Genomic DNA, 15,421 nt, shown 5'->3' on the forward strand with positions numbered 1-15,421 from the left:
AAAATAAATTAGGATGAATTAAAAATAAATAAATAAATAATGTTACGAAAACTCCTAAATTACTTGAATCATTGATTGTTTAAGTTTTTCTTCGTCAGCAGAAAACTTCCGGCTTCTTTTTTTTTTCGTTGCGTGCCAGCGGTCATTTGGATAGTATCCATTGATTTCGCCAACCCGGAAGTAAACAAAAAGAGGAATTGTGGGATATATCGGTGCTAACCAGTTGACATAAACGAAACGGTTAACTTCGACGGTGCCAATAACAAACGGCGTGACTAACCACGTTTTGAACAACGCATATTTAACGGCCGGTTAGTTAACGGCGGGTTAAGGATTTAACCGGCGGTTAGGGGTATTAAAACAGTGGTTAAAATAACCGAGAATTGAACAACTGGGCCCCTGACGCTTACCTTCCCAAAGGGATGGCCAGGTAGAAGAACGAGAGCATCATGGTGCGCTTGTTATTCGTGAACAGGTCTCCGATGATGGTGGGGGAGATGGACGAGTAGCTGGACTCGCCGATGCCCACCAGTCCCCGGGAGAGCACAAACAGCCAGTAGTACTGCAGAGAGATAGCGAAAACTCAACGTCAATACGCTCACATTTTAGAACGTAACTCGCATCGGGTTGTCACGAGAGATTTTTTTTCAGTTGGGCGGCCGGGGTGACACGACATTTCACCGAAGGGTGGCCATAAACGCACAAATATCGCACCATATTGTGAATGTGTTATTTAAATATATGTTAATGTAAAGATGTGGGGTGGCCAGGGGGGTAGACAACCCATCGTTAAAAACATAGCTCCGCCCCTGGAGACTAAGATATGAAATCAATGGAGATTATGTATGTATTGAAATATCTTTAGCCGCATTTCATTGGCACATCATGCTGTCTTTTCACACACGATATGCTGATAATGGTGTATTTAAAAGGCTTAAAGAGTGGTGACATTGGCAGGGGCACCTGTGTGGGCAGGCGTTTCCACGGTAACCCACTCTCTGGAAAGATACTGCACTTTTGTGTCTAATGTGGCAGAAACGTGCTTTCTGATGGCACTAATTGTCACAAACTACTTGTACAAATTGTTTGTTTTTTTTCAATAAAATATTCTTCAAATAAATTAACAATATATATTTACAAAATAAGTAATTAAATATTTAAAAAAAATGTTAAGAGTAAAAAGAAACACGTTTTTGTGTTAATTTGTTAAATGTCCAAAAAAGGAAGAAGAAAAACAGAACATTACCATAAAATGTCAATGAAATTGCCAAAAAATGTCAGAGAATTGAATAAAAAAAAAATGCAGGAAAGAAAATGTAAAAAAAAAAAAAAAAGTAACCATAAAATGTGCAAAAATATAAAGTCAGAAAACCACCATTAAATATCTTTGGAATTGCCTACAAAAAGTGAGAACATTTATTTAAAAAAAAAAAAAAAAGCCAAAAGATGTCCCTCGAAAAAGACCATAATATGTCCATAAAATTTCCAGTAATTTGACAGAAAGTCAGAAAAGTCTAAAAATATATTAAAAACAAAATATAGAAAAAAAATAATCCCCCAAAAAATCTAAAATGTTTGGTGGCTCCAAGACAGATTTATTGTTATTCATTGTGCCTAAAATGGTAAAATAAAATAAAATAAAATAGTTGAGGTTTGAAATATATCATTTCGAACACCAGTCCTGGAATCTGGTCAACAATATTAGCATTTTGTGACATTATGAATGAAGTACTGTATTGGAGAGGCACACTAAAAGTGTTTTGGAAAGTGAAGACTGATCCTTCAATTCAACTGCAGCACTTCTCAGGAGGGAAGGACCACTTCATTTCATCTCAGCCTTAAGCTTGCCCGACTGCATTTCCCGCTCAGGCAGGAAAAAAAAATAAATAAATCGTCTCCGAGCGGCCGGCACCCTCCCGAGACAATCCGCACACATTTCCACGTCTGTGCTGTCATTCCTTCCACAGGCCCTGCGGGGAACTGGCCCGCTCCCGCTCGCGCTCGCACCGGAGACGAGGGAAGCGGTCGGCCCGAGTGCCGCCATGTGCTCGGAGAACTCGAGTGGCTTTTCAGGCTGCCAGTCAAGTAACGACAGCACGGTAGCGCTATTCATTGCCTTGGACGTGGCGGTTATGTCTTCATCAATATGGATTTGTTTGTTTGGGTGCTTGGGTGACCTTCCGTCTATGATTTCTAATATACCTGTGGGGAATTTCTATATTATTTGTGGCCTGTTGTGGACATTTTGATGTGATTACACAATTTTATTATAGTCCAAAATTATTTATAATTGTATGTTCTATGCAACCCCCACTATTATTCTGATGAATAGATATTATTAGATATGATTAGATCAGCATGCAGCGAACATGTCGCACATCAGTGAATGTCGCGCACGAGCAAGACACAAGATGCTAGGGGTGTGAATTGCCTAGTACCTGACGATTCGATTCGTATCACGATTCACAGGTCGCGATTCGATTCGATACCGATTAATCCCGATACGAATTTATAAGTCGATTGTTGTGATTTTTTTCATTCAAATTTAGAAAATACTAATCAGTAAGCTTGTAGAGTGTAAGATTTATATGAAAATGTATTATTTATTTATCTGAAATTTCAGTCTTATAGAGGTTGTAATCTGTTTCATGTTTAAACAGCATTAAAATAAAATATTAAGGCTTAATGTTCCGTTCATATAACATTCTTCCATGCTCGAGGTGTGAATCCTAAAAAAAAAAAAAAAAAAAAAAAAAAAAAAAAAAAAAATCGATTCTGCCGATTATTGAATCGATTCGAGAATCGCGCGATGTAGTATCGCGATATATCGCCGAATCGATTTTTTTTAACACCCCTACAAGATGCTGCATCCAAAATCCTATATTAGTGTCGGAAATAATGGTATCGGCATGTTGCTTGTTAGTACTCGCCGATACCACTGTTTTAATGCAGTATCGGGGCCTCTGCCGATCCCAGTATCGGTATCAGAACAACACTATTGATTAGTAAGGAGCACTGAAATGGTTCTATATATTTTAATAGGGAGGCATGTGGAGTTAATTAGCATCGATGATAGGCATGTAACGATAAGGGCAATATCGTGATATCGAAATATTAAAACTGCTGCAATATCGTCGTCGTCATGTTCACTATATGTAAAAGGAACACATCTGTTAAAAAAAAAGTCAGGTTGATTTTCATTTGTGCAGTTCTAGCACCCTCTAGAGGCTAATTTATTAGTGCAATTTGATTTTCATTAGGGATGTTTTGGCCTTCTATGTTTAAAATCTATGCTAATTGTCCGATGAAGGGGAATTTGCTTGTGAAGCGATCAATGTGTGCTTGCATTAGCAATTAGCAATCAATATTGTTATTAGAGATTGTAGGTGGTTTATATGCATTGCTGTTATATACAAAAGCACAACATTGTGTTTTTTTTGTTTTTTTTGTTTTTTTAACAATATTGCGATCTTTTTTAAACATCGCCAATCTGCCCATATCGTGATATTGCATCGTGAACTTCACATCGTGATAATATCGTATCGTGATGTTTGGATATCGTTCCATCCCTAATTGACGACACTCAAAAAGGATGCTCGCCCGATTAAGCATCATTGATTGACTTCCCAAATGACAAATGTTTGAGCCTTGGTTGGAGGTCTGCACTTTCTCAAGCACTCTTATTGAAGACTTTGCATTGTCGTCTGTGTGTGCATGAAGCCTTTTTTTTTTTTTTATGTGCAAATTGATCTCACCATGTCATCGCCTCTGAGCGTAATGTTGTTGTTGAATGCACAACAAGATATCAAAACAAAACAGTCAACCGCAGTCTTATCTTCGAAAGAGTATAAGTCATTTCATTTCCCTCGTTTTCCACGACGTCGGCGCGCACCCGCGATAATGAGCGCGTCTGCGTTTACAGGCTCAACGCGCCGTCCGTCCGTCCGTCCGTCCGGCTCCGACGTACCTCTTTGCTGATGAAGGAGCTCAGCAGCGTAACGGTGGACCAAAAGAAAATGCCGCAGCTCAGGATGGCCTTCCGGTTGAAGCGGTCGCCCAGGTAACCGAAGATGGGCGCTGCCACCATGAAGCTGCAGATGAACACTGAAAAAGAAATGACAATGACGCACTGTGAAATGTTTCTGAGGAAGCGTTTTTGTTGCTGTCTCCTAATTCCTCTCACGTCTTACGACTGCAAAATTGTGCACGTCCCATTGAAAGTCACATTAGTGCTTTCAAACCTGTTTACTAATTGCTCCGCTGCAATGAGGCCTCATTCGCCGGGATTTTTGTCAATATTTATGGGCAGGGCCGGACCGAGGCAAACAGATTTTGCATTTTTAATCCGCTCACGCTGACTTTTGAGTCTTTGTGGAGCAGACTGGGCCGTGATGTTGCTCTTGACAGCAGTGGGAGAGCAAAGGAAGGAGGCAGGCTGCTGTTTTGACACATTGTCAGCATAAAGATGTAGTGGGGGGGGGGGGGGGGGGGGGGGGGGGGGGCACGTTATATAAGATACACGCATCCCAGCCTCAGACTCAACAGGATAAGAACAGGAATCCGATTATGGCAGCATGTGATATGGCATAAAAAATAAATAGATGTCCTTTTTTAACCTTTCACATAAAACAGTACTTGACTATTAAAACATTTTTTCCACTACAACTGAAAGTATATATGATTTCTTGTGCTTGATGTTGTTTATTTTTTATTTTTTGGGGGATGTTGTTACTGTATTGTGTTTGATTTATGTCAAGAGATGTCAAATTAGGGAAGTGGTTAGCAACCTTTACTGTCAAAAGGGGCGTTTTAGGCCAAATAATTACAAAAAAAAAATCTATTTGGAGCCACAAATCATTTGAATATTATGATGATGATTGAGGGCCTAAATTTTATTTGGAGCTGCACCATAATAGAAAAATATGCAGCGTCCAATACTTTGAGGTTCATTTTCTTCTACCTTTCGTCTTCCACTTTTGGATTTTTTTCTGCATTTTTTGGCTATCAATTATCTTATTTTTTAATTTTTCATATTTTATTTTTTGGCAATTTTGTGGACATTGTATGGTCATTTTTGGGATTTCTCATTTTGTTTTTGGACATTTTATAATGTGTTTATTGAAACATTTTTTTTTCTGACTTTTTTTTTCCCAAAGACATTTTTTTTTTTTTGTGCTAATTTTCGAGGAATTTTTTATTTTTTATTTTTTTTTATTTTATGGTTACTTTTTGAACATTTTCCTTTTTTTGCCTTATTTCTTTTTTTTTTTACAATTTCATGTAATTTTATGGTAAATTTCTGCATTTCTTCTACTTTTTTTTCTAGACATTTTATGGTCACTTTTGGGACATTTTTCGTTACCTGTAATTAAAAAAAAATAAAATAAAAAATAAAAAATTCATATACCTTTTGTCTCTCAACTTAAAAATGCAGACTCTGACATTTTTAAAAATAGTTAGTTATTAATTTAAAAAATAAATAAATCATTAATTAATTTAAAGGATATTTTATCTTTGAAATAAAAATAAATATGTACAAAATATTCAATGTACTTCTGCATTAAAATAAAAATACTTGTAATGGAAAGTGTTGGTGGCAGCCATTCCCAATATTCCGCCTTCCTGTTCTTGCCTCTAATTTCCGACTTTTACTCTTCAGTCAGGAAAATGGCCTGTATGAGGAGAAGTGTTGTAGGGTGATGCTAAATGACACCAACCGCAGCTTTTAGCAATTGGCACATATGCACGCACACACCAGCTGGTGCATGTGAGGTTTTAATAGGCGGGGGCCAGAGAGTATTAGTCCCCATTTAGCAGCTTATCAAAAACACACATCTTACCATTAATGGGCTGATTTGAAATCAATAACAAGGCTTCATATCACCCTTTTCTGTCTTTATTTCCCGTGCATTTGTTGATTAGATGATTAGATAAGATAATGCTAACAGCTCATTATCACCTTGCTGCAGTGTCCACACGTGGCAGACTCACTCGGGCACCTTGACGTCGTGCTCGCAATTATGCAGCGTTAACCTTGTTAGGTGTGTTGCGCTCACATTTCAAAGCACAGCGCGAATCCTCTGAGAAATCCAACATCGTTGATTTTGATTGGTTTTCAGGCTAACGTCTACCTGAATCCAACATGCTCATTTTCACAGTGGGGCTATATTTTGAAATAAAAAATATATACATATATTTTTGGACTTGAGAATCAGTGCGATAGAATGTTGTCATCTTAGCACTTTATGCCCAAAGAGGGACATTTTTAAAAATAATTATCTCAGTTAGCTTAGAACTAGCTGGCTGGCTGCTAGCTAGCTGGCTGCTAGCTAGCTGGCTGCTAGCTAGCTGGCTGCTAGCTAGCTGGCTGCTAGCTAGCTGGCTGCTAGCTAGCTGGCTGCTAGCTAGCTGGCTGCTAGCTAGCTGGCTGCTAGCTAGCTGGCTGCTAGCTAGCTGGCTGCTAGCTAGCTGGCTGCTAGCTAGCTGGCTGCTAGCTAGCTGGCTGGCTGCTACGACAGATACGACACGGATTTAAAACTTTACCACAAGTGACAAAAAAAAACAAAAACAAAAAAACCCACCCTTGGTTCTGCTCTTAGCCAGTGTCTTGGAGGTTAATATAATTTATTAAAAAATCCGCAGATTGACGGCTAAAGCAGCTAAGTTAGCATGTCGGCCGCATATGTACACTCCAATAAGGTTTCGAAAAGTGAATATGAGACTTTATAAAGCGCTTAGGACAATATATGGTGTAGATAAAATACTATGTAAGTGCACATTTACCATTTATCATTAGTATCAAATTGGATTATTATTATTTTTTTGTGACTAGGATGTGCTTTTTCCATTCAAATGGATTTGGCGCGTAAATGGTAAACAAATATGCGAATGTACATTTGGTGTGCATACACGATGAATTGATTGGGAAAGAAGATTTTGGAACAGAGTCCATTTTTTAGGCCGGGCCCACATTCCTTCAGTGGAAATGTGCAGTATGACGCCCAATAAACAAAACCCTCAAGCAGGCAACACGCATAAAATGCTGCCCATCCGCACAAGCCGCATTCCACGTTGTCCATCATTAGCTTCCTGTTTACTCAATCAAACGGGACACGGCCTCATGTTTGTTTGATCTTAACAAAGATTTTTAAGAGATGTCTCAAAAGATCAGCAATCTGAAGTAAAAATAGTACATGTGCAAAGCAAGTGTGGTCAGACAACCCAAACAAGTTGTGTGGATGTTTATGCTGCTTGCCCGAAGAGAGCAAAAATATTTTGATGATGTCTCGTTGTGTAAAATGGCCTAGATTTTTATTTTATTTTATACAATTCTAAATGGTAAATGTTATGTAGTGCTTTCTACATCATATGGTGCTCAAATCTACATTTAAGTGACTCTACATGCAAACAAAGTTGAAATTTAAACAGCTATACATTAGAAACGCTACATTAAATGATATACCTGCAAAGGACAAATATTATTATTATTTTGTTAAATTGTTTTGGGTTTTATAAATTAAAAAAAGAAAGAAAAAAAAAGTCTTCAAATATGATTCAATGAGCAGCTTATGAAGGGTTAAAAAGTCCCATGTACTCAGTGACTCACATCAAGTGAGGCAGACAAAAATGACAAAAATGTCACACCTGTTCTGATAATGCACACCTCCAATTCCAAATAACGTGCTTGCTTGCTTGCTTGCTTGTCATCGAAGTGAGTCGGCAAAATACCTCAATTACTGTACAACCATTGTAGAACATTCCACGCCAGGCAAATTATTCATGCTAGAGGTTATGATGGACATAGTAACGATTATAATAGGAACAAGGGAGTCAGTCAATACGTAACATCAATCTTAGAGGAAAAACTATTTTCTTTTTTTAGATTAATAGTATAGCCAGTATATGCAACGTTTTGTGCGTCATTACGGAAGAGTTGAATTGCCAATGTCGAGTAAACAGTTCAGACTGGATGTTGTTCAAACGTATTGGTAAATTTCTTCAATAATCAAGTTGTTCGTAAAATCTAGGCTAAATGCTGAAAATGTTGTTTTTTTCCCCCCCCATAATGCCACAAATGCATGTGCAATTGTGACGTTACGCTGTCTCATTATAATTCTATTTTTAGCAATTTGCCTAGTTTTTACCAAGACTTTTGAACAACTTTATCAAGATAATCAAAAGTCTTACTCTTTACAAGTATGTTCGAATGACTTTTTCAATACATTCAAACAACTTTAAAAACGCCTTCACCAAAACGCTCGATCGACTTTGCCAAAATTTCCGAACGATTTTACCAATACGTTCGAATGACTTTACCAATAAGTTTGAATGACTTTATCAATACGTTCAAACGGCTTTACCAAGACGTTTGAACGACTTTGCAATACGTACAAACGACGTCATCAGTACATTCAAACAAACACTTTAAAAAACACAAACGCCTTCACCAAAACGCTCAAACGACTTTACCAAAATTTCGGAACGATTTTACCAACATGTTCGAATGACTTTACCAATACGTTTGAACGACTTTATCAATACGTTCGAACGGATTTATAAATACGTTCAATCGACCTCGGCAAAATGTTGAAACGACTTTAGAAACCCGTTTGAACGACTTTACCAAAACATTCAAACGACTTTATTAGTACGTTCAAATGACTGTTTAGTCTATACTGCCAGTTCCATAGTTACATAAATTACAGCCTTATTCTTAAATTCTTAGTAAGTGATTATTGTTTGAGACCACGTCTGTGACACTGTACCAATGTACAAATCCAATGACTTTTGAGTTGATTCACTTAAACACACAGAGATGCTCAAATACAGACACAATGGTCGTGCAATTTCCTCTGATTGGCGAGTGGCTCGACAAAAACTCGCGAGGTGACTCACTCACTATGAATACAAGCCACGGCGAATGGAGAGCATCAGCAGTAAAATGCAGGCACAATTCTGTTTATGCGAGTGTGCTTAGGCGTGTTCTGTTTATTCAACAAGCCGTGTGCAAACACATTTGCCTCTGAAACATGAAACACACCTGAAGGCAGCACCTGCGAAGCTAAACATTAGCTTGTGCCATACCCAACGTTTTGTAATGTGTCTGCTTTGAATATTTATACGGGAGAGCTTGTACTTGCCGTAAAAGGGGGGGGAAAAAAAATATATATCAAACACAAAGGGCTTTCCCATTCCCAAACAGACCTTTGAAGTCACGAAGATTTGTTTGCGCTTGAAGTGTTTCTGCCCAGCTATTTTTATGTGGTGCTTCGATGACAGCTGGTGAGACGGTTTGATACACAATTTGATTCCGCAGAAAGGAGAATAGCACCACAGCTGGACTGAACAAGAGAACGTAATCCTAAGGGGGCTAACTATCAGACAAGAAGATCTTACTTATACAGGCGTAAGTGGTAATTACCTTCAACAAATCCTAATTAACTCTTTGACTGCCAAAAACGTGTAATAACGATCAGTAAAATCACGACGTGTGCCGCCGTAAACGTTAAATGACGTCGACTAAGTTTTTTATTTATTTATTTATTTTTCTCAATGCAACGTCTAAGTGCAGCGCTGCCCGGTCAATGGGTTGTGGAATCAAAACCATACACTAACTATGGCCAGCAGATGGAAGCATTGTATCTCTTTTTGTGAATGATCAAAGCCTTTGTCATATCAAAGTTGTTGTTGTTTTTTTTTTTGATAACATGTGGCAGTAAAAGAGTTAATGTCATTCTGCTGTGAAAATGATAACGTCGGTCGTTGCTGCAGACCTTTGCATCTTAAAAGGGAGGAGCATCCTCCGCGGTAACTGAAAGCACGCCTGATCTTTCAGCTGCGTAACCTGACAGGCAGGAGAGTCAAACCGAGGGCGGACAGCTGAAGGAATTTGACCATTTAGGCCGGAGAGAGACACACAACGTGAGGAGCAAAGAGAGACACGTGCAATAATATGCGAGTCCGTGCGTGTCCGCAGGCGAGACGGTGTCAATCAGTCCCATTTTTAGACACATTGTCCTGTTCACAGCCTGTTTCTGTGTCAGTGCTTTCCCCCCCATCACAAATTCTTCCATGAATGCAACAACGGCAGACTTGCACACTTGCAGTCATGTCAAGGTTATCAGCTTGCTGCAGCGGGAGCCGTTTGTATGAACAGAAAATGACGTACTTATAACGAATCATTCCTCGCTCTTGTATTGTTTATTGACACATTGAAATGGGCAACTGGCGGCTGATGATTAATGTAATTAATTGTTTTGTTTTTGGGTGGTGAAAACATTTTGGATTTTTGTGGAAAATGTATATAGCAGATTTATCAGAATATTATAGAATATTTTTTTTTTCCTATGCGCTGCGATTGGCTGGCGACCAGTTCAGGGTGTACACCGCCTACTGCCTGAAGCCAGCTGGGATAGGCTCCAGCACCCCCTGCGACCCTTGTGAGAGAGTAAGCGGTCAAGAAAATGGATGGATGGATGGATGGACGGACGGATGGATGGATGGATATAATTTTTCCATTGCATTTCAATGGATGTCAATTATAAACAGATTCCACTCTATGTTTAAGTTGCAATATCACTCTTTACCACTAGATGACAGATATTACTTAGTTGTGCTTTCACTGGGATTTTATACTGCACTATATTTTTTTGCGGTTTTGGAATACAATGAAAGACAAAAAAAAGTACCAAAATAAAATTATACTTTTTTTTCTTTTTTGGGGGGGAAAATGCACAGAAATAATTTGTGCACTCAACGTTGGTTTGCTGTTAGTTTTGTGCTGTCTTTTTTTTTTTTATGCACAAGACACCTTTGCACTGAGAAAAAAAAACAAAAAAAAACACCGTTAAGTAGTTATTTCTTGATTGTTCAAACCCTTTTGTTTTTGAAGGCTGGATATTTTACGTGCATTGAGAAATGTCTTTTGCACATATTTTGCATGTATACATGTATTTTGTCCATATCTTATTTATTTATTTTTTGTCATGCATCTGGTTAGGATGCATGGTCTTATGTAACATCATCGTCCCCCAGTAGCACTGATTAAAAAAAAAAAAGAAAAAAAAAAGAAAAAAAAAAGTGTCCCCCCTCCAGTATTCAAGTCCCTGATGTATACGAAATGATTATTTTAAATCCAAATGAAAAATCCATTCACACTCGCTGTACACAGTCAATGAAACAAGTGAGATTCCACTTTTGCTATTCTGGGCAACATCTCCCGGTAACCATGGCGATGCTATGTAAAGCTGTTAACTTTTACACGGGACGTGAAAAGCACACGGCGTCAATACCGTGCAGACAAAAAGATGCACAAATCAAACTCAACCTGTCACGTTGAATTAACTTTGTTGGATTTAAGGAACACAACCATTACTGTCGGAAAAATAACCACTTGATTGAAGACGCTAAATTGTACGTGGTTTGAATGTGCGTGCGAAAGTTTGTTTGTGTGTGGACAGCTCCAGTTTTCCAGCGGTATAAATAATCACACCGGACAACTTTTTATAGACGGCCATTTTGAATGAAATCAAAATAGCCAAGTAGGTTTTGCCGCTACTGCGGTTGACTGAAGGCTGTGCCAATGTCATGCTGTTTATTTTGGGTCCGGGGCCTCATCATAAAAGCAACCGTGGTCCCTCCTCTTGGACTTTTCAGAGTAAAAAAAAAATGAGCATCAAGTGACGCCAAATGTTTGATTCTCGTCTGTCTGTTGACTTGACATGCGAGTACTTCGATATATCGAATTCACAAAAAGGTTGTTCTTATGCGCTGCGGCCGCAGTCGTGTTGCGTCACGTGTCCAGCTTGGGCGCATGTTTCCCCCTCTGATGATTAATGGGACTGCCTGTGGCGGCTGTGACACGTCCATTTGGACATTCGCACATATCAGGCTTCCCGACTTGGGGATTCCCCTTCATGTGGCGCCTCACGTATTCGTGCATTCCTCAAATTTCTGATTACCACAAATTTACCCCTCTGCTCCGTCTTGACCGGTGTCGGATTACCAAATCCGCCGAACTCCGCACGTAGCCTGGCTGGGAAATACCTCTGCGGCTCCCTCTCACACGGTTAATTCCGTCAAATGCGCCCAAACTCCCACTTAAACCCTTTTTTTTTTTTTTTTTTTTTATTGTATCCAATCTTCTCGCTCCTCCGAGCTGATGGCTGGCGCATGTCACAGCTGCGCTCCGCGCTGACTACCTGCCTCGACGGGAGCGTTGCAGCTGGGGAGAATTACACGGCGCTGGCGAGACTGCGCTGAAGCATCATATTTTGATGATTAGCAAGCGCATACTAGAAGCAAACGCACATGTGCTAAGAATAAAGAAAAAAGGGACCCTGCAGGAAGTGAGATTCACTTCAGGTCCAGACTGCTATTCAAGGCTACAGGAATAATAAAACTGCATTTTCCCAGGGTGGCTTGGAAGAGAATACTTAAAAAAAAATTTTTTTTTAATTTTATTATTATTATTTTTTGCCAAGTAATATTAGTCCCTGTAGTATACATTGGAGCAACTGGTGTAATGGTAATGACAGCCAACCCAGCTTGTTTGAATTTGTGCTATCCTTGTATGGAAGACCAAAAATGCAAAAATAATAAATAAATAAATAAATAAATAAATAAATAAATAAATAAATATTTAAAAATAAACATAAATAAATAAATACCATTGAAAAATAAAAACAGATATAATTAATATAATTAAAAATTTAAATACAAGAATGAATGGCAATCAAAACAAAAGAAATAAATAGATATAAAATATATAAAAATAAACATAAATAAATAAATACCATTGAAAAATAAAAACAGATATAATTAATATAATTTAAAATTTCAATACAAAAATGAATGGCAATCAAAACAAAAGAAATAAATAGATATAAAATATATAAAAATAAACATAAATAAATACCATTGAAAAATAAAAACAGATATAATTAATATAATTAAAAATTTAAATACAAAAATGAATGGCAATCAAAACGAAATAAATAAATAAATGAATAAATACGAAAATAAAACATGAGAGCCCAAAAAAAATAAACATAAATATAGAAATAAATGTGGAAATACATATAAAAATAAATATATAAATAGAATTAAATAGAAAATCAATTTATATAAATTTTTGTATTTAATTTTTAAATTATATATTTTTTTTTTATATCTGTTTTTATTTTCACTTTTATTTATTTATTTATTTTTAATTTAGGCTTTTTTTTTTTTTTTTTTTTTTTTTGGGTCCTCCATATCCTTATTCCGCTAACGGCTTATGAAACGCACACGATCCACCAGCGGCAAAACGGGAAAGGTGGTGAGCAGATTTAGCTCACAGTTGAAAGATTTCGGGCTTTCTCTCTCAAACGTGGCTTTTCCCTGTGAAGCGTTTTCAACTTTTCATGATCTCACCGTTCCCGACATGTCGAACATCTCGCGACCAGAACAACGTTGCATTCAGAGGTCCTAAATTTTGAAATCACATTTACTCTTATCCTGATTATATTGATTCCACGTTTCCCTCTTTGTCTATTTATAATGACATCTTAAATCCATTTTTTCTTAATTCAATTTATTTTGTTCTCTTGTTTTGATAGATTTTTTTTTTTTTTTTTTTTTTTTTTTGATAGATTTTATCTAGCATTTTTTTTTGCTTGTTTCAATTTGATATGACCCTTTGAGTATGGAGTGGAATCTTGTATACGCCATTTCGGCTTCATTCCCTGCTTGAATCTGTTTTTAAATTGTGCTAAAAATAAACCAAAAACTGAAAACTGGATTGTCAATCACCAGCGGCGTGATTGGTTTGTCGGCACAAAGCGAAAGGGAACGACAGCGTTCCAATCACGGCCAACAGCTGCCCTCCTCCTGCCAGACGCGGCCTATAAAAATATTCCGCATCGAGAGACGCACGCAACGCGGGGTGATGTCGGCGAATCGGCCACACCGAATGCCGCCGCAACGCAATTATTGAGGTACGGGAATAAATAATGCAGAAAGATTAAAATCCGCCACAGGTGCATCTTTCTTCTGCGCTCCATTTGCCTTCATCCATGCATCTCTCAAACTCATATGAGGTGCCACTGGAGTGACAACAAGGCAACAACAGCTGCCAAACTGCTGATAGAGAGAGAGAGAGAGAGAGAAGCACCAAGGGATAGTGACTACTAGGGCGAGAGACAAAATAGAAGCAGCTGTGAGTGGTCAAAACAGCTGATCAAGCACTGATAGCTTGACTTCCCGCTGCTGTAGGAAGAAACCAGAGATGCTACACACCACATTTTTGATCAACTCCACCAACACAGTGAGTTACATTTTAGAGGATCTCCGCAAAGGCTTTGTTGACATTGTGCGAAGGGCGGGGCACACGCTGGAGTCCTCGGGGGCGTGAATTGCCAAGTACCCGACGATTCGATTCGGATCACGATTCACAGGTCACGATTCGATTCGATACCGATTAATCCCGATACGAATTTATAAGTCGATTGTTGCGATTTTTTTTCATTCAAATTTAGAAAATACTAATCAGTACGCTTGTAGAGTGTAAGATTTATATGAAAATGTATTATTTATTTATCTGAAATTTCAGTCTTATAGAGGTTGTAATCTGTTTCATGTTTGAACAGCATTAAAATAAAAATATTAAGGCTTAATGTTCCGTTCATATAACATTCTTCCGTGCTCAAGGTGTGAATCCTAACCCGAAGTCAGACGTTTTGTTGAATATTTTTCCATTAAAAATGGAAGTTTAAAAATCTATTCACACAAAAAAAAAAAAAAAAAAAAAAAAAAGGCAATGATGATAAGACGTTGAATCGGTAAGACTACCGAATGAACAATTCTGAGCTCTTAAAAAAAACAAAAAAAAAACAAAAAAAAACAAAAAAACGATTTTTTTTAAATTGAATCGATTCGAGAATCGCGCGATGTAGTATCGCGATATATCGCCGAATAGATTTTTTTTTAACACCCCTACGCTGGACATTATGCGAACGTGAACAATTTAAGAGTCTTTAGTACTCGTTCGCATTACAAAAACAAATGCGACTTCTGCTATCACAACGAGCCTCTACAACAGGGGTGTCCAAACTACGGCCCGGGGGGCCATTTGGGGGCCCGCCATCCATATGCTAAAAAAATGGCATTTGACTCAGTTCAAATAAAATAAAAACAAAAATGTTTGGAGATGGTCAAAGTAAGAAGGGAGGGTGTCGAAAAACACGGGTGCTATTAAAGGTTATTTTAGTTTACTAAAACTAACACAAAAAAAAAACAAACCTAAAATTCAAAACTACAATTTCGTTAACGAAGTAAGATAAAAACGAAGATGCTTTTTAAAAAAAGAAAACTAACTGAAACTACATTTTATGTTTACAAAACTAACTACAAATAAAACAAACTATAATTGTAGCAAAAATGT

General features: G+C 37.7%; 1 protein-coding gene across 1 annotated transcript in view; it reads right to left on the minus strand.

Annotated features, from left to right (window-relative positions):
* The window catches only part of spns2 (SPNS lysolipid transporter 2, sphingosine-1-phosphate), a 69,493-nt gene that overhangs the window by 25,763 nt on the left and 28,309 nt on the right, over nt 1–15,421 (minus strand). Inside the window, exons 3-4 of the mRNA XM_077505354.1 lie at nt 3,968–4,104; nt 411–562 (exon numbers count right to left, since the gene is read on the minus strand). Of these exons, the coding sequence (XP_077361480.1) occupies nt 411–562; nt 3,968–4,104 (289 nt within the window). The remainder of the gene's footprint in view (nt 1–410; nt 563–3,967; nt 4,105–15,421) is intronic.

Source organism: Festucalex cinctus, chromosome 18 (genome assembly GCF_051991245.1).
Source record: "Festucalex cinctus isolate MCC-2025b chromosome 18, RoL_Fcin_1.0, whole genome shotgun sequence".
Taxonomy (NCBI): domain Eukaryota; kingdom Metazoa; phylum Chordata; class Actinopteri; order Syngnathiformes; family Syngnathidae; genus Festucalex; species Festucalex cinctus.